General features: G+C 41.1%; 1 protein-coding gene across 1 annotated transcript; it reads left to right on the top strand.

Annotated features, from left to right (window-relative positions):
- Positions 1-4142: 4142 nt before the first annotated feature.
- On the top strand, positions 4143-18830 carry LOC131235417 (uncharacterized). Its single transcript, XM_058232602.1, has 8 exons — positions 4143-4473; positions 6493-6858; positions 7509-7792; positions 10281-10409; positions 17314-17436; positions 17581-17688; positions 18169-18347; positions 18468-18830. Exons 1-8 carry the CDS (start codon positions 4326-4328, stop codon positions 18589-18591), a joined length of 1461 nt encoding a protein of 486 aa, XP_058088585.1. The 5' UTR covers positions 4143-4325; the 3' UTR covers positions 18592-18830.
- The last annotated feature ends 1169 nt before the right edge of the window (positions 18831-19999 follow it).

The raw sequence follows: 19999 nt of genomic DNA, 5'->3' as shown, positions 1-19999 counted from the left end.
GGGTGGAAGCCTAAAGATTAACTATCGAAACAATGTAAAAAAAATGTAGACCAAAGCCTAAGAAACTAGACCGAGCAAAACAACAAAACTAATAACCCACACAACACCAAAAGCATGGCCGATGGGTACAAGCTCACCTCTAGAGCAAGACATTAGAAGAATTTCTAAGCATGAGGATGGATTGTAGCGTGTTGATTTTCTATTAGAGCCAAAGGCAAAATTCTTTCTATGGAACTGCATAGGCGTGTTTGGATTCACAATTTCGAGTGTATAGTATCGTATTAGTGGGGTTGATGGGACATGTACCTCGTTTGGAAACGAACAGCGGGCGATGTATTCAACGCGCGCGAATACGCCCGAGAACCACTTTGCATCATCGATGGGATTGTACCGCGCAACCGGCCGGACGTTCTGTCATACTTGAACAGGAAGAAAGCATTTTCTTCTTTCACCGTGTTGCTGGTAATGCCCAGTATGGCCGTCTTTTGACAAATCCATACCGTCCATCATCTTCTTCTCGAGATTTAAACCATGAATGGTGAGTTTGATCATCCGATGATGTGCCCACTGAGACAATCAAGCTGAAACAACGGCTAAACGGTCTTCTTTTGATCATTGTAGCGATCATGAGGAAGTACATGGCCATGAAAGGTCAGCATGTTTTTGATGGGTTTTTCTCCCTCTACCTGATGAACGGTTCAGATCCACCTTTCACTGCATGATGGTGGCCCACAATGAAAAGACGGAACCTCTGTTTCACAACAGAGTCGACGTACGTCGACTCTGTGAAGTTTGGTGGCCTACTTATTGAAGCTTCTTGGAAAATCCACTATGTCCACTGGATTTAGGACGAAAAACCATCCGAAAGGGAGTGCTTTTAGAGTGAAATCAGCGTGGCCCATGAGGGTGTTTACTCCGTCGTCCATTTCATGTTTAACGGTTGAGATTCTACAATAGTTTGCATAGAAACGAAAGGACACCTACGCAAGAATAATGCCCACCCTCTGAAGTGAATGAACGGCTCAGATCATTCAATGGAACAGTGAATGGGCCCCACTACACACACGTATATACATCGTGTGGCCCTTATCCAATCGTTTCCAAACACTGATCTGACATGAAATTGTATACATGCTAGAGTATTACATCTTATCCAAACATTGGTTAGTGGCACGTCTCTGCTAGATGTATTATGAATATCGCCCAACGTATACGTGAACAGTACCAGATAGAATACAATACAACCAAAACGTGAATCCAAACACGCCCTAAAAGATTCATCAAATGAATTATGCACCTATGCTGATTCGAGATAGGAATAATTGCATGTTTTCATAACTTGGAAATCAAAGCACTTGTGATCTTTGCTTTGATAATCTTATTACTAAACGGTAATAATGTGGATTTTCTGGACCAATTCAAACTTATATCTTCAACACATGAGCTCTATAAAATCACAACTAACTTGTCTTATGGTGCAAGGATGAAAGCCATCGTCCATTATTTAGAGTATCATATTATTTGTATCTCCACCTCAGTTATATCAATAACACTATCAGTATATTAAAAATAATAATAATAATTAGGTATCACCGATATATTACCATCAGATATGTATCAATATTGCCAATATTTACGACAATGTAAAATTCATGCATTGTTTGCATTGCCAATGTATCGATATCTCCAATGTATTGTTAATATATTTGACTATGTAAATTTTAAGTGTTGCTTGTATCACTAGTGCATCAGCAATATTTTGATAATATCATCAATGTATTGATGTTGTCTAAAATTTATTTACTAAAAACATGTTTAGTTGGTTAGATGGATAGGATAGGCTAGGATGGATGGTTGGATGGATAGGATAGGATAGGATAGGATGGATGGTTGGATGGATAGATAGATAGGATGGATTGATGTTTAGATGGTTGCATGGATAGATAGATAGATAGATAGGATGGATTGATGTTTAAATGGTTGCATGGATGTGATGGATGGATGGTTTACTGGTTTGATAGATGGATGGTTGGATGGGATAGGTCGATGGCTGGATTATCATTAGTGTGTATTGTGTTTATATGCTTATTTATATATGGATGCATTAAGTATGAATGCATTATGAATGTTTCTTTGTTTATTAATCAGTTTTACGAGATTTAAGCGATTACTGTGTTATTATTGGACTAATTTCTTACAATAGCATATACTCTTAATTAAGTCCAATTAAATAAAATTTTATTATATGTGTATTTTTTTCTTTTTCTTTTTTATTTTTCTTTTTTGTTCCTATATATGTAAATATTTGTATCTTAACAGCTCTTAAAGTTCTATTAAAAAAATCATCATTTCCCATGTTTCCTTACATTTATGGAAATCAACGATATCGATGTTGTTTTCACATCTTCAGCCAGCAAAACTTGTAACGATATCAATACTTCAAACAATGCCATTTTCATTAGTCAAAATCAAGCTGATTTTATTCCAAATAAAATATATCACAAATAACATCCTCCTGAGCCATGATTTACTTCGCGGTATCCAGCGGAACTTGGGGTACCAGAGATTGTGAATGAAAGTTTCTCCAAAAAAAATTTAACACCGGCAAGTGAAGTTTATCTTTGAAGACAAATGAGAGCTATGAACCTCCTCGAGTAGTGGATTAATTGGACGAGGAAATACAATAGATTAATCAGATCCAAGAGTACATCATCAACCCATCTTTATCTCCGATAATTAATGGTAAGGTTTATGGCTTTGGAGTACTAGAGAAATGAGGCGAGGCGACCCCTCTCATCCTTTTTCACCATTGTGATTGAAATTCTCTACAACAATTAACAAATGTCACAGGCCAATAATCTCATTAATACCCAAAAGAAAAAAGGAAAAAAATAATAATAATAAATTGCAATTTCATGTTTAATCTTTGTTGAGGATCTCCTGATTTCAATATTTAGATAGTTGTTTATACCAAAATGCTCATTTTAGACTTTAACTATCACTAGGGACGAAATGTTAATCTCAAGGTCGTTTGGTTGATGGCAAACAATTGTCATTGGTAGTAAATAGATGCATTTGGGCAAAAAGGATCATTTGTTGATGGGTAAACAATGATAATTGGAATCCAGCAAAACCGAGTGAATTGAAATCCGCCTAGAAGGTTAAGAATCAGATGCAAATGTAAAAAAATGATTTGATTTTCAAAAAGTGCACCCACTTTTGTAGCCCACCCAAGCTAATTTACTTATTTTACTTCTACTAATTTGGTTTATTGAATCTTACTTAATATATTCTAATTACAGGCATCCAAATACAATTTTTTAATTTTAATATATTTTAATTACAAATATCCAAATATAATTGAAGATTCCAATGCCCATCAATTCTACTTACCATATGATTTGGATTCCACTGTTTGGGTTCCAATTTGCATCAATTCTACTTACCATATGATTTGGATTCCACTGTATTTCAATTATGAGCATCCAAACTATCTTTAGTAAGAATGATTTTTTTTTTTTCTTTTCCTTTCCCTGATTTTGCAATTGCAAACGTTGCAGCAATGATATTTGGGACATAAAACAAAGCTCTCTCCTACATTAGTACTTGCGTTTCCCTCTATTTCTCGTAATTTTCGGGAGATGAAAATGAACTCTAAAGAGCAAACGTGGCCCACATTATGGATGATCCGCGTCAATGATCATATCATTTTCATTGCAATCGATCTGGACCATCCATTTTCCTGCCCATTGTCCATTGATGGGATCGTTGAAATCATCCGAACAAAGTAGCTCTTTAGAATCACGGACAATCGGAGGTAGTGAACAATCAGGACCTTTTCCAACATAATCAATATGCATCGTCCATTTTCTTACAAATCGATTGTATTTTTAGAATTGTGTGGTCCAAGTGATGTTTGAGGGTTGCGACCATCAAAGGTAGGTCCTACAGTGAACAGTCCAGATCGATGGACGACCCTTTCTAGTTTGAGCACCATGGACCATCCATTTTCCCAACTATCGATCAAATGGTTGTAGTCATTCGCTCAAAGCAATTCTTCAAATGCTCAAGCATTAAAGTGGGCTCCACACGATGAACAGTCCAGATGAATGATCCAACAATTTCTACTATACTATAGTCAATCTAGCCCCTTGGCTCAAGAATCACCCACTTTCAAAATTTCAAACAACTACAACCGACGACCGCTGTCCTCACTCTCCCCCTACTAAGCTCTCTGCTGCGATCCCAGACTATTTCCAGAAGAAAACGCACTCCGATATCATTTCGCCCAGCAGCATCTGCCGTCTAACGACGGCCGGATCGAGATGGCCCCTTCCAAGACCGTCCGTACGATCTCACAGGAAGCGTTCGAAGGACTGGTGAGAGAAAACATGGAAGATCTGGGCATGGATCCTTCCGAAGCCCTCGAAGATGCCATACAAACCCTAACCCTGCAAGGAGTCGACCTCTCAGGTGCGTCCTTCTCTCTCCTCTTCTCAACGTTTTCCAAAACCCTAATCTTCCCAAATGCTAAGATCCAATGCACTAGAATGAATCCTCGGTTCTCATATTTTTGAATTCCGCGGTGAGAATGGAGTCCGTTCTCGGAAGAAGATGAATGTGCATTGTCTCGTGAATGAAGATTGAATTTCTGTTAGTGTGTTGTAAAACCTGTAAAAGGAAAAAAATAAATAAATAAATAAATAAAAATCTTCAATTCCATGAGTGGAAGTGTGATTCATCGTGAGTCAATACAACGCTTGGTACTTTAAGCTTCAGATACAACTCATGTGTCTAGACGCATATAAGTGTGGTCTAAGTGCATCCAAGTACATTGCACTTGGATGAAGTTCGATGTGCATATGCTCACTTAGATGTGCTTAGACGTGCTTACGCTCACTTAAATTCACTTAGACGCACTTTTGTATGTTGAGCTTTGCTAACCCTGCATGCCACGCGTATGCCATAAAGCCCACCTACATGCCACACATGTGCTAGCATGGCATGATAGGTCTGGGATCCAAAGAAGGGCACCACTATATTGATGCCCTAGCCCAAGAATCACATTGATCCACTGGTCAGGTGGGCCACAGTTTGCAAAATAAACCCTGCATCCCATAGGCCACCTCACTTCGCTCTGATACCAATTTGACGCAGGACAATTAACCACTTGCTCTAAAAGCTCGAACTATTAGAGCGTGGCGAATTAATCCCTTTATTTCATAGCCTAGGCCTCAAGTCAATGGGTTAGGTCCTCGGCCGAACCCTCCTCATGAGCCCCAAATCCATGGGTTTCACCCCCTCGTGGGCCCCAAATTCATGGGCTCCGCCTCACACAAGTCACCCCCCTCCACAGGCTCCAAATCCATGGGTTATGCGGGCCACCCACCCCGAGTGTGCCCTTGCATCCCACAGGCTACCCCACTCGAGCTCGGTGTGAAAATGTCTCCACATTAATCACCCCTGGTGAGGGGTCTCAAACACAAGACCTCTCGCTCTGATACCAATTTGACGCAGGACAATTAACCACTTGCTATAAAAGCTCGAACTGTTAGAGCATGGCGAATTAATCCATTTATCTCATAGCCCAGGCCCCAAGTCCATGGGTTAAGTCCTCGGCCGAACCCTCCTTGTGAGCCCCAAATCTATGGGCTCTGCCTCACACGAGTAACCCACGCCCCGCATCAATCACCCTCGATGAGGAGTCTCGAACACGAGACCTCTCGCTCTAATATCAATTTGATGTAGGACAATTAACCACTTCCTCTAAAAGCTTGAACTGTTAGAGCATGGCGAATTAATCCCTTTATCTCATAGCCCAGGCCCCAAGTCCATGGGTTAGGTCCTCAGCCGAACCCTCCTCGTGAGCCCCAAATCCATGGGTTCTGTCCCCTCGTGGGCCCCAAATCTATGGGCTCCGCTTCACACGAGTCACCCGCCTCCACAAGCCCCAAATCCATGGGTTATGCGGACCACCCACCCCGAGTGTGCCCCTGCATCCCACAGGCCACCCCACTCGAGCCCGGTGTGAAAATGTCCCCACATTAGCATATGCGTGTGTGTGTCTTTAATCTATGTACATGCCAGAAATTGAGTGTCAGTGAAAGAACAATCTATTCAATGGGCATTGGACCATAAAAGAAAGAACACTATGGATGTGTTAGGATGCCATAACAATTTGAATTGCAATTATTAGTCTAGTAAGGTGGAAATAACCAAATTGCAGTCTTCTTCATTGGTATTTATATTGAGGGTCTGGACTCCTAATTATAACTGTGCTACTTCTGTATCAGACTTGAAATGACACCTGAAATGTGAGGGTTATTTTCGCATAATGAATACTGGGAAATATCCCTAGTTTTGTCATTTCTTCTTGATTAGACTGATTGTTCACAATTTAATTCACTTGTGCATCCAAATGCATACCATTTGTTTTTATTCCTGGAGACGTAAATTTCATTTTTGTGCTTTTGTGTCATTTTGATTTCACAGGTATTGTTACATGTGTTCCTGGAGTTACTAGCATCAAAGATTATCCTGTTATTCAGTCGTTGGACGGATTGAAAGGCATAGCAGCCAACTTGGTGAGTTTGAGTTCGCAGGACAATGATAAACCATCAGCAACAAAACCCAGTAACCAAAAGGTCGAGGAGCTCAATACGATTGTAGATCTTGAACAGATGATCGAGCTACTCGACAAGCTTTATGCTTTATGTTCAATTGAAGGATCAAGTGATGCATCTATCGCGACAAGGAATGGAGGAGTTGAGCTGGTTACCTCCATATGTGCTGCACTTCAGGCCAGACATGAGCGACCTCTTGTTTCAGCGTTGAAGGCATTGAGTACTTTTATCCATGGTATGAAGACTTTATAAATGAAGGGGAAGTCAATCCTTAAGGACTTTTCATTTCTCTCAATCACTTCAACTGTTGGTGTAAATTACTCGTTTATCTTTTACTTCTATGATCACAATTGATTACTTCTGTTTTATACTGTACAACTTGTGGATCCACAGTCCATGTGTTTGTCTATGTCATGCGTGTATTGTATGCACATAAGAGCGAGACAACACGAGGAGAAAAGGAAGGATGTGTGTTCTTTGATTTATAGTTGCATATCTTCTGCTTAGACTAGTGTGCACACTTCAGAATGTTATTCTCAGGTGCTTCGAGTCTTGAGTTATTGTTCCTAGAAAACATGGTAACAGTGTTTTTTGTAGTTAGTCTATTGTCATTTACCAAAAAAAGAAAAACAAAACAAAACAAAAACAAAGGAAAAAAAAAAAAAGAGAGAGAGAGAGACAGAGACTATAAAGTAGGGTAATGAAAATTTGAATATTACGCCAATAGGCCCAACACAACTTTTTACAGTGCCAATTAACCCTTGCACCCAGTCTTAAGTTTGCATTACATGATAAAGCTGTTATACCTCATGCTTGCACAATCATAAGTTTCCTGCTATAGATGTTTTTAGCCTTCTATGTTAATGCCCATTTTTCATTTTACAGATCTTCAGAGTACAGAAACATTTAGGCAAAGCGGTGGACCTAAGATTGTTGTGGATATCCTAAACAACTATAGAGAAAACAAAGACATCTTGGATAGCGGTTTTTCTGTTGTTGCTGCAGCTGCAACTGGTAATGAGATCCTCAAGGAAATTTTCATGGACTTAAAAATTGATGAGCTTTTAGTCCAAATTATGAGGGAACAGACAAAAGGCAACATCCATAGTTTATATGATGCTCTACGAGTCCTGTTAACACCTGATGATAACCGTGTTTTGGCTTCTCAGGTAAGTATATGATGCATGGAAACACCACTTCATATTGTAAAGATCCTCTAATCACCTCATTACTTCTTTCACATCATTGTATTTGTTTTGTTATCTTGTTGACTGGTTCTCTGTATCTCGAGATTCTGTCATTCCGATATTGGCATTCAGGTTGTCTAAAATTTCATTCAAGCACATCTATATTGTTGCCTGGACTAGCAGAATGCAAGAACTGGTTGGGAATGTATTCATGTCGTTCTAGTTTAGCTTCTTCAAATATCTATATACCATTTGTAAATTAGGTAGCTGAAAGTAGCTAGTCATTATCAAATGGTCCGTTTATGCCTCTGCTGATATCGTGTGACTGATCTTATGACTTCCATATAAAACACAATTAGCAAAACAGCTGTGCTTTTAGGCTTGTAGCACTGGAAAATTACACATCTGGATGTACTGAACGTGATCATTTACATTTTTACATTGGGTCCATTTCGTGGTCAGATTAGACTATGCCAACCACAGATCCCATTATATGGCCTTGATTGATGACCAGTTGGACTAGATGGGCCCACTAATCCAGCTGTAGTACCGTACAGTATTATTAGCCCCATATAATGATAGCCTCTTTGGTTGGCTTGTACATATGGTACAGCCCAACAAGTCGATGTGATTGATATCAATGGTAGCCTGGTCATCCCTGAGTCCTTTTCTAGTCTTTGGAGGCTCTGTTTGTTGGTCTTTCTTTAAATGAATTTCCATTATTTTGCACGTGTGTGTATGTGTGTGCGCGTGTGTGCATGCGTGCGGACCTTATAGGGGCAACTAGGAGATTTGTTATAAGGATCTTGTAGAACCTTCTTTCTGAAAGCTTATTATTTAGGAGGGATTGCTGAAGCCTATAAGACTTAGAAGAAGGAAATTAGCCTTAGATGGTTTGGTCATGTGCTAGGGAGACCAAGAGTTGTGCCGGTTAAAAGGAATAGTTGTTACAAGTTGAAGGCTCTAGGAGGGCAAGGGGAAGTCTCAAAGGAAGTGGGTGGAAGTAGGAAGAAAAGACTTGATGACCTATGGTCTAACTGAAGTCATAGCCCTTGATAGAGTGTAATCACTGAAGCAGATTCATGTAGCCAACCCAATTAGTTGGCTTAGATGATGGTGGTGGTGGTGGCGATTATTGAAGCCTACAAATAGGCCTTTTGGGGCAGGCATATGAACAATGAATGCTACTTTGAATACTAATTGAATGGATTTTTTTTATTTTTTTTTTAAGGTTTCGTGCAGTGGAATTCTAGCCTAAGAGCGTGATTCTTATAGAATCTTGTGGTGAAATGTATCTAGATCCCTTCGGTGTGGCTCCATTGGTTTCCTTTGTGGTGCAACTTTCCAACTCCAGCTGCATATCCCTTTCCCTTCTAATTTATTTCTGATGCAAATAAAAAGTAAATTAGTTTTGTGGCATAATCTTGAAGGATTCAATCATCAAATTGGTATGTATATTCTTCTATTGTGCTAAATCAGTTAAGACTCCGGGCTGGCATGTGTTTCTTTGGTGATTTCAAGGAATCTTCCCTTTTCTCTTTCAGTGGAATGTTTAGTTCTTTTTTAAAAAAAAAAAATATGAACAGGGTTGCACGTCATGCACATTATACTTTTGTGAAGTATCTTCTGGTTGAAGAATTAATAAAGCAAATGAATAGAAATGTACAGGCTTAAGCGTGAATATTTGCTAGCAAATTTATCGAATATAATTACGGCATTCTTTAGAATCAACATTGGCAATTATATACAAAATTATCATTATGATTTTCCATATCTTGTGCTGGAACCACTCCAAATTGTTTCTGTACATAAATGACATATAATTGTACTTAAACATGGCTTTTTGTACCAATATGTTGTTTGGAGCAATAATCAGATTTCTCAATGGGTGTGTTTGGATAGAGGGAATCGAAAACATGGACTCGGAAAACCAACATGCAATCCTTAGGAAATGGAGAACTACGGATTCCAACAGTAATTCTGTTGTTTGGTTTGGACAATTGTTTTCCATGGAAACATTAAAAGGTCGATGATCAAAGGGCAAGAGATGTCCTTTGTAACCTTAAAATTGACACTTAGTGATTTTTTAGAGCACCTTTTTTTCTAAAAATCTTGGAAATGGAAAACAGTCTTCATAGCTACTCTTTTTATCTCAAACAAGGAAAAACTAGGACTCCATGGAAAACTTTTTTCATTCCCATACCATTCAATATTCCCAAACACCCCCTTGGTGATAAATTTGCCACCTGATTTCGCACCCTTGACTGTTAAAAGTTTCTCTTGTTTGTATAGATTTGCTTTCCTCACATATTTCAAAGATGTAAGTGCTATTAATATGTCTATTTTCTACATTGGATAAACTGAAGATTGTGTGGTTGGATTTTTGTATTTTTTAAGTCTAAACATTATCAGTTGTGTCTGAATATTCCATAGATTTTGTGAATTAACTGAAAAATGTAGGCAAATCCAGGTTTTTGGATATGCTCGAAGATTTGCCAAAATTGGCATTGCAGGCATCGTTGTAGATGCTCTTCGTGAAGGAGTCAATTCACCTTGTTTAGCTTCAGCAAGCATTGCATTGAAGGCTGTTGCTGTTAATGTAAGTTTGTTTAGATATGTCGAAAATGGCATCCGGCCTCATTTCATAATTATTGAATATGTTATCTGATGTTGCATCAGCTTCAAATTCTTCTTTCATTTAAATGATTTCTTAGTGTGTATTTGTTTCTTGAGTGAGCAAAAATCTTGTTACTTCCAAGACAAACTATTTGAGGATGCAAGTGCAACAGAACATCTATGTGTGGTATGGGTGGGGCAACGTTCTATAACCTAGACTGCACGGAACAGGCCACAATAACACATCAAGTCATGTAAGGACTGTCTTGGTCTAGCTGTCCAGGTTCAGCAATTTTTCACCCATTATAACCAGAGGGGTAACCCTCTCACCTATTTTTAATGAATAAAATATTAGATGCATTGAGTAGGGCTCAAACTTGTGCCTCCTACTTAGGATACCGACTTCCTATTAACTTAACCACAAGTGTTTTTGCTGCATAATCTTCGACATTAGTCTTTAATCTTTATATTTTTATACAGACAGCACAAATCGGATTGTTTGACCTGGCTCTTGCATTGGTTTGGAGTCTTTGGACCAAGTGCCCAAAAAAAGGGGTCAAGGTCAAGTCACATTTTTATGAGGTGGGTCTAGAATATCTTAGGGCCTGTTTGATTTTTCAAATCACAGGAGTTTGCACTCTCCCTGAGCATTTATTACATGCTCAGGGAAATGCCGTGGGTTTGTCAGCTGGCATCATCCCCATTTCCTACGTTTGAAAAGGTAGGGCAGGATTGCAAATGCCCTTGCGCGCGTTTGTTTTTGAAGCTGATCACGGTGCTGGGAAATGTTCGTGCGGCAGTAGTTGGGTTGGGCAACCACAAGTGTAATGCAGTTGTGTGCTTTCAGCATGCATCGCATGGATTGCTCTAGTCCGATGATCTAACACGTAAACAGATGGTCCTAATAATTGATTGGTGGAGTTGAAGTACAAACATGGTCAATGGTTCACATTCAATGGTCAGGATCATCTATTCGGCCTGTTTCTTGGACTGTGGTCTAATCACATCGTTGGACGGTTGGGATTCTGAAGAGGTCAACGATCTAAATGTTCATTGTTCGAATGCTTTGGATTGTGCAAGTGATATGATTTTTGGACCATGCCATAACTACAAACAGGGTCAAGCGAATCCGGTCAGTTGATGTATTTTACTCCAATAGACCTAATGGTTACGATCAACCAACCTCTTGAAACGTGAAACATCTGATCGGATTCAATCACCTAAAAGTGGGCCCCACTAAAAAAATATATATCCTCTTCCCACCCGAGGACCACAAACCATACAAGAAACTCACTCGGGACCGCATTCTTCTGCTTCTTCCTCGGTTTGATTTTTGCTCAGCCATCGTGAAATAGGATGGCTGTCTGCTAGCTCTCCATCAATCCGTCAGTAGATCTTTCATGAGATCTAAAGTCGTTCGTCAGGCCTAATTTCATCCTCATGATTTGTAGGGTCTCTCATGGGGTTCACAGGTCATCCAATCCATTCATCTAATGCGCCTCATTTGAATGAAAGGATGAAAGAAAAATCACAGTAAATCTGAAATGAGGAAGAAACAGACCTACCTGAGTGTGTGGTGGAGCAGGAGGGAATGAGGTGGCGCATTCTGAACGTCCCGACCGAGTTCCCGCCTCTAGCACTGGGATGAGTGCAAGATGGACAATACACCTGAAATAAGGAAGAAGCGGCTTCGGTTAGAGGAGAATCTCAGCAAAAGAATCAGAACAATAGGATGGTGAAGGCACGTACCAGCGAGGAAGGATGGAGAGGAACAGAGGCATCTGTTTCTCACGGCTACGCGTTATATAGAGACTCTTGTATACCATTTTCAGCTCTCGCGGACCATGCACGGAGACATCCTGTTGCATTTCATTATTTAGATATTGTTTTGGATTGCCTGGGGATTTCTCAGCGAGAAATGGGAACGACGGCAGTTGCATTTCCCAAATGCTGACGCATGCCGACTTCACATCCGTCAAACGTGCGAAAGGGTCATTATGACCCTTTTCGCAGCAAATTCACCACGCGGAAAAACAAACACGCCCTAAAAGGGCAAGGGGAAGGCATAAAAGCATGTGGATGGAGGTAGCAAGAAAAGCCCCGATGACCTATTGTCTAACTGAAGGCCTAGCCCAAGATAAAGTGGAATGGTGGAAGAGGATTCATGCAGCCGACCCCAATTAATCGGGATAAGGCTTAGGTGATTATGATGACAAAGACCCATTTAGGAATCATTGTGTGGAGATAGGGTATTCTGTCCTACCATTTCACCGCCACCACCAATAACAGTAGTAGTAGTAGTAGTAAACAAACAAATAAATAAACACAACAAAACAAAAATAAGGCATTGTTTGGGAAGGCCTTGGTTAGACATTCATTTCCTGCTCTAATGGAAAGTATGTATGTAATTTTACCTTTTGAAAGGTCCTAGTTAAGATACTGGCCACCTGCTCTGATGGAAAATGAGTAGTTTTATTACCAAAACCATAACCATGTTTGATTTGTGCACGGCATATTGGTTTGAAGGCATGTTAGTATCACTCTTGTTTGTCAAAGGCTAGATATGAAGGTGAATCTGTTGGCATGGTATGTTACTCCGCCTTAGCACCATGTCTAGTTTCCTACCACATGAAACCAAGTTATGCCCAAGGGGCTGTTTGGATTGGTGGAAATAAAAAGGTAAATGAGGAAATGAAATTAGTTTCCTTGGATGTAAGTTTCCCTCATTTGTGAAAGACATGAGAATTGAGGAAATTGTTTTCCTTTTGTCAGATTTCCTCTATCAAAGGCCATTTCCATTTCTACTCTCGGACCTGAAGAAAACGAAACATTTTCCTTTTCCACAGTTTTCCTCAGATGCGACTTTTTCCTTTCCTCGTCTACTTTGTGGTTTTCACCAATCCAAACAGGCCTTAAGAACATAACCATAACCCAATTTGGACATTCTATTGATGCAAATCAACGTGAGTAATGCATGTGCTTGATCACAGTAGCCAAAAAGTCCGTTATCATCTTCCTTCAACTGTAATCTGGAGTCCTAATTAAGAGTTTTAAAACATGCAATCTTGGAGTCATGCATGTACTGACTTGATTTGCAAGTAATGTTTGACCATCAGAAACTAAGGGCGTGTTTGTTTTTCCGCGTGTGGTGAATTCACTGCAAAAGGGTCATAATGATCCTTTCGCGCGTTTAACGGGTGCGAAGTCGGCGTGCGTCAGCGCCTGGGAAATGCAACTGCCGTCGTTCCCATTTCTTGCTGAGAAATCCCCAGGCAATCCAAAACGATCTCCAGAGAATGAAATACAACAGGACGTCTCCGTGTATGGTCTGCAAGAGCATGAGAATGGTATGCAAGAGTCTCTATATAACGCATAGCCGTAAGAAACAAACGCCTCCATTCCTCTCCATCCTTCCTCGCAGGTACGTGCCTCCACCATCCCTATTATTCTGATTCTTTTGCTAAGATTTCCCCCTAATCGAAGCCGCTTCTTCCTTGTTTCAGGTATACTGTCCATCTTGCGTTCATCACGGTGCTAGAGGCGGGAACTCAGTCGGGACGTCCGGAACACGCCACCTCATTCCCTCCTGCTCCACCACACACTCAGGTAGGTCTATTTCTTCCTCATTTCAGATTTACTGTGATTTTTCCTTCATCCTTTCATTCAAATGGGGCGCATCAGATGAATGGATTGGATGACATGTGAACCTCATGAGAGACCCTACAAATCATGAGGGTGAAATTAGGCTTGATGAACGGCTTTAGATCTCATTAAAGATCCACCGACGGACTGATGGAGAGCTAGCGGACAGCCATCCTGTTTCATGATGGCTAAGCAAAAATCAGACCGAGGAAGAAGCAGAAGAATGTGGTCTTCGGGTGGGAAGAGGATATATTTTTTTTAGTGGAGCCCACTTTTAGGTGATTGAATCCGATTGGATGTTTTACATTTCGAGAGGTTGGTTGATCATAACCATTAGGTCTATTGGAGTAAAATACATCAACGGATCAGATTCGTTTGGCCCTATTTGTAATTATGGCATAGTCCAAAAATCATATCACTTGCACAATCCAAAGCGTCCAAACAATGAGCATTTGGATCATTGACCTCTTCAGAATCTCAACCGTCCAACAATGTGATTGGACCACAGACTAAATGGATGATCATAACCATTGAATGTGAACCATTGACCATATTTGTGGTTCAACTCCACCAATTGATTATTAGGACCATCTGTTCACGCGTCAGATCATCAGACTAGAGCAATCCGTGTGATGCATGCTGAAAGCACACAACTGCATTACACTTGTGGTTGCCCAACCCAACTGCTGTCGCACGAACATTCCCCCGCACCGTGGTCAACTTCAAAAACAAACGCGCGCAAGGGCATTTGTAATCCCGCCCGACTTTTTCAAACGTAGAAAATGGTGATGATACCAGCTGACAAACCCACGACATTTCCCTGAGCATGTAATAAATGCTCAGGGAGAGTGCAAACCCCTGTGATTTGAAAAATCAAACAAGCCCTTAGAGCCTTCAACATGGGTACATGAAATGTTTAACCTTGAGGCAATATTATGGATCTCATCAAACACAAAAGAAAGCTTCCATAGTTCATCATGACCATTCCATGCCCAAGAAAAACACTCATGGAGTTCCTTTGGTTAGAACCAGACTAGAGTTTTGAAGCAATTAGGTCAATGCCTCAGCTCTACAAACACTACCCTAGTTCCACAAAACTGTCCTGATTTGTTCAGTTTCAAGAAGAAGCTTACTATTAGAGCAGGATTGCCTATGTTTTTCCAGAATTAGGCACTAAAGTTCGGCACTTTTATCCAAGAAAAACTCTCCATACAATTGAGAGCATGCAAAATGGATGTTAAGACCAATTTTACTATTTTATATGCAGGCCTTTGTTGGAATGGATGTGATTGTCCGATCAGGGTGGTATTAAGGCAATGAGCAATTGACAGTGAACTCTTATCCAATGCTCCACCGCGATGATACATGGGCTTGCTTGCGTAATGCAGGGGCATTTTCACACTGGGCTCGAGTGGGGTCACTCGTGGGATGCAGGGGCACATAGGGGAGGTCTCATGTTCGAAACTCCTCACCGGGGGTGATTAATATACATTTCATACTGGGCTCAAGTGGGGTAGCCTATGGGATGCGGGGACACACTCAGGGTGGGCGGCCCATATGAGGCAGTACCCATGTGATTTGGGGCCCACGAGGGGAGTTCGGCCGAGGTCCCAATACATGAGATGTGGGGCCTGGGCTATGAGATAAAGGGATTAATTCACCATGCTCTAACAGTTCGAGCTTTTAGAGCAAGTGGTTAATTGTCCTGCATCAAATTGGTATCAGAGCGGGAGGTCTCGTGTTCGAGACTACTTACCGAAGATGATTAATGCAGGGGCATCTTCACACCGGGCTCGAGTGGGGTCACCTGTGGGATGCAGGGGCACACTAGGGGTGGGTGAGGCCCACGGGGGAGATCTCGTGTTCAAGACTCCTCACCGGGGGTGATTGATGCGCATTTCACACTGGGCTCAAGTGGGGTAGCCTATAGGATGCGGGGACACACTCAGGGTGGGCAGCCCATGTGAGGCGGTATCCATGTGATTTGGGGCCAAGGTCCCCCCCCCCCTCCCCCTCTCTCATATGTGTGTGTGAAGCAATCCATGATTCAGGTGGAGCACTCGAAGAAAAGATGCGTGCATGGAGACACCCACCCTCCAAACTATTTTGGTGTGGCTTACATAAATCACGAGTGAGCCTAATTTTTAGGCCCTAGTCATAAATTTGCATGAGGCAGCTGATGGTTGGAGTGGATTTCATTCCACATAATCATCACAGTGGTCCCTGTAAAAGATCAAGGGTGGACATTCCTCTACCAACTTTTTCCTTCGGTGTGGCTCACATGAATGACAGGTCAGCCTGATTTTTGGGCCCTGGGCCTAACGATGGATGACACAACTGATGGTCGGAGTGGATTGTACATATAAATGACAGTGGGCCTGTAAAAATTAAGGTTGGGCATCCCCCTCCCAACTGTTTTCCTTGGTGTAGCCCACCTGAATTGCGAATCTGCCTAGTTTTTGCGCCCTACAGCTAAATTTTCGTATGCACCTGATGGCCGAATACGGATTGTTTCCTACCCCTGCCAGGACGGACTTGGTCCTAGCAGGTGCTCTATGGGGCCCACTGCAATGTATGTTTTATCCACGCCATCCATCTGTTTTCAACGGTAGGCGTTCAATCCTGACTATTTCTTGTGGTGTGGGGCACCCTTGGATTTGCCTCCTTTTTGGTCCCATGCCTTAAAATGATCTGTTAAAATGGATGGACAGCATGGATAAAACACAAACATCATGGTGGGCCCTGCAAAGCCCCTGCCAAGACAGTACATCCTGGAAGGGTAGGACCCAATCTGCATCCCTGATGGTCAGAGTGCGTCCCGCTCAAGCTGACCCCCTGCTTGCTCGCACGTAAGGTGTCCTGCAGTCTAGTTCGCAGGAAACTGCCACATGCCCGTGTGTGTCCCTACATGCATTGAGTTGTACTTGTAACATGAAAATTTATTGGTCCATTGTTCTATTTTTTATTTTTTATTTAGAAAGGCAAGAATTTTATTAAAACAAACAAAAACAGGAACAACAATGGAAGAAACCTCCCAAAAAAACAGACAAGAAAGAAGCAAAAAGGAACAAAAAAACAAAATACGAAGCCTAACTGCCAGCGGTCTATTCCTCCATTTGTCGCCAATATTGGGAAATTTTCAAACTAATATCTAGTAACCCTTCTTCTTTTTTTAGTTTGTTGATGCCATTCTGGTTTGTTGGCTAATTTATTTATGGATCTTCCATGCCATGTTCTCTCTGCAGGATGAAATATGCAAATCTATTGCCGAATGCGGTGGCATTGATGTGGTTCTCCAGTGTATTGATGACAGTGGTGCACAAAATAACAAAGCTGTTGCTAGTGCCTGCTGCTCTTTGTTGTCTAAGGTTTGAACTTTGAAGCCATCATTTATTTTTATTATTACTATTTCTTTGTTTTTTTGTTTGTGTGTGTGGCAGCAGGCTGTACTTTTTTAGTTGCATGGTGTCTTCTTTAAACCATCTGATTTTGTAGTGTTCCCTTGCGTAAAGTTGGCAGGAAGTGATGCTAACAAGAGTGCTATCGTTCAGAAGGGAGGACTCGATAGACTAATCAAACTTTCATCTATATTTTCTGAAGACCCATCTGTGTTACAAGAGGTACATTGAGAGATGAGTTGTACCAGACTTGAAGTTGAATACATAGGATAACACGTATTGCTATGCACTTGCAAATCCATTGCTTTGTTTTATGAGAAATGCAAAAGGGACCAGCCTGAGTGGCATTCCAAGGGACTCACGGCTGACAATTGCTAGTGTGATGCACACATGCGAGATCCAAGCCACTCAAGGAGGCCTTACTGTCTCAATGCCCAATGCCATCAACAAGAATCAGGCCTCTCTGCTCATCTCATGAGCCACACCTGACAAGCAGACTTGAATGTGGGTCAGTTGTGTATGTTTTAAGCATCGTTTTCTTTTGTGCATATGTGGCCCACCTGATGAGCAGACTTGTCTGAGTTTTGAGCTGGAACATCAATAATGAGGAACTGATGGACAGCTTGTATCTTGTGTGCATGTGCTGCATTAGTGCATCCTGATGATGGATACTGATTGAAATGAATTTTTTTTATGGCACAGATTATGTCTATCATCTGGATCCTTTCACTAAGATCCCCAGAGAGTGCAGCCCGCGCAATGGAAGCAGGGGCTGGGGACTTTGCAATCCAAGCGATGCAGAAGTTTCCTGCTGCGTCCCAAATGCAAAAACAATCGTGTCTCATGATCCGGAATCTTGTTGTCAGGAACTCAGAGAACAGGTTGGCCTCTGCAATTAATGGATGCATTATCTTCCGTAGTTCTAATGTCGTAAGGAGTCATATTTTTCAGTTAATACCAGTCTGTTTAGATGATTTTTTTTTTCCTTCATATTTTTCCAGAACTATTTTGCTTGGTAATGGTATTGAGAAGATCATAAGGAAGGCCAAGCAAAACCATGATAACTGCAAGGATGCTGCTGCTGCTGCATTGAGGGATCTAGGGCTCGACGACTATAACTCATAGCCATGGCTTTTACCATTTCCTTTCTGGTATGGTTCTTGTTTTTTCTCTATGCTGTTCTGGAAGGTTGCTTTGGTTGAAAAATTGAAACAATTCACCTTGAGTTCTTTACTGAGTATGATTCTTGCATGGAAACAATTCACCTTGAGTTCTTTACATTGAAATGGGAAAATTAATTCAGGAAATTTGTTGATATTACCAAACAGAAACAAATTTGTTTCATCATATTTTATGAGATTTGGTATGATCATGGCAGCCACGATGGTTCTGCTTGCTCAATAATTCATATGATTTTCAGTCCAAGTAGAATGCTCACCAAAGGGAATGGAAAACCCTGGGAATTGCTTGGTACATCTAATCTGGATGCTTGGAACTCCAGTTACAAGGGAAAGTGGAGATGATTGTAAATTGGTTACAAGAAATGGACTTTCATTAAATTGGCTCATTATTATTTGAATGACGACTCTCAAGTGTTACATGGAACCCAAGGTTGTGTTTGGATGTCAATATCCCATAAATCATAAAAGACAACAAAGTGGCAAGTCCAAATCCAATACTTGCTTACTGCGGTTAGAACGACACCTCCTTCAACCTTTTGCTCAAGTGATGGGCAAAGATGGGGCATAAGGTAGAAGACCGAGATTGAAGAAGATTATGGTAATTTTTTGGCTGGGATGATGGAGTGATGAAGAGGGAGAGAAGGAGAATGAGATAAAGGAAGAGAGGGTTTTTGAGAGGAATGGCTAGGATGAGTAGATATGGGAGAATTTTTATTTTAAAAACAAAATTGCATTCAAATGAACTCATGCAGAGCTTCCCACCCAAAAGTGGAAGCTTGCAACGAAGCCCACACTTTTTGTTTCCAGCTTCTTCTTTTTAAGTGGGTTTCTTTGGCATAATCTTCCAGGGCATGGAACTCGTCCAAACAAGTCAAATAGACCTTTTTATGGACCCCGACTTTCAGAGCATCTGGCCTGACCCAGCCCACTTTAGACCAGATTCTGCTAAGGATCAAAGCCCGTCATTGGTTGCATCCAAGCTGGAGTTTTAGGCCCGATAATTAATTCAGATGGACACTGGCTTGCTAAAGATCCAACCAGTAGCCCAGCCTGACTTTATTTTTTCCGTGTCAGTGGCTGGCTATTTAGCTGGTAGATCATACAAGGCAACAATTGATACAATTTAATACCTGTGGATGGTGAATCCAATCGCTGGATCAATTTATTGACAGCACATTCCCGGTATGGTGCATTTCAATATTTCCAAATTCGATGAAAGAATATAGAGAGAGATTACGTACAGACATTTTGAACCTTGACAGCAGTTAACCGATTGCCCAAGACCAACTTTCCAATTTTAATACCCAGGAAATTGGCATGAGATGATGACCCCCAAACATGAGTAACCGACA

Source organism: Magnolia sinica, chromosome 2 (assembly GCF_029962835.1).
Source record: "Magnolia sinica isolate HGM2019 chromosome 2, MsV1, whole genome shotgun sequence".
Lineage (NCBI taxonomy): Eukaryota > Viridiplantae > Streptophyta > Magnoliopsida > Magnoliales > Magnoliaceae > Magnolia > Magnolia sinica.
Note: the sequence above shows the minus strand (reverse complement) of the source record. Positions and strands in the feature narration are given on the sequence as shown.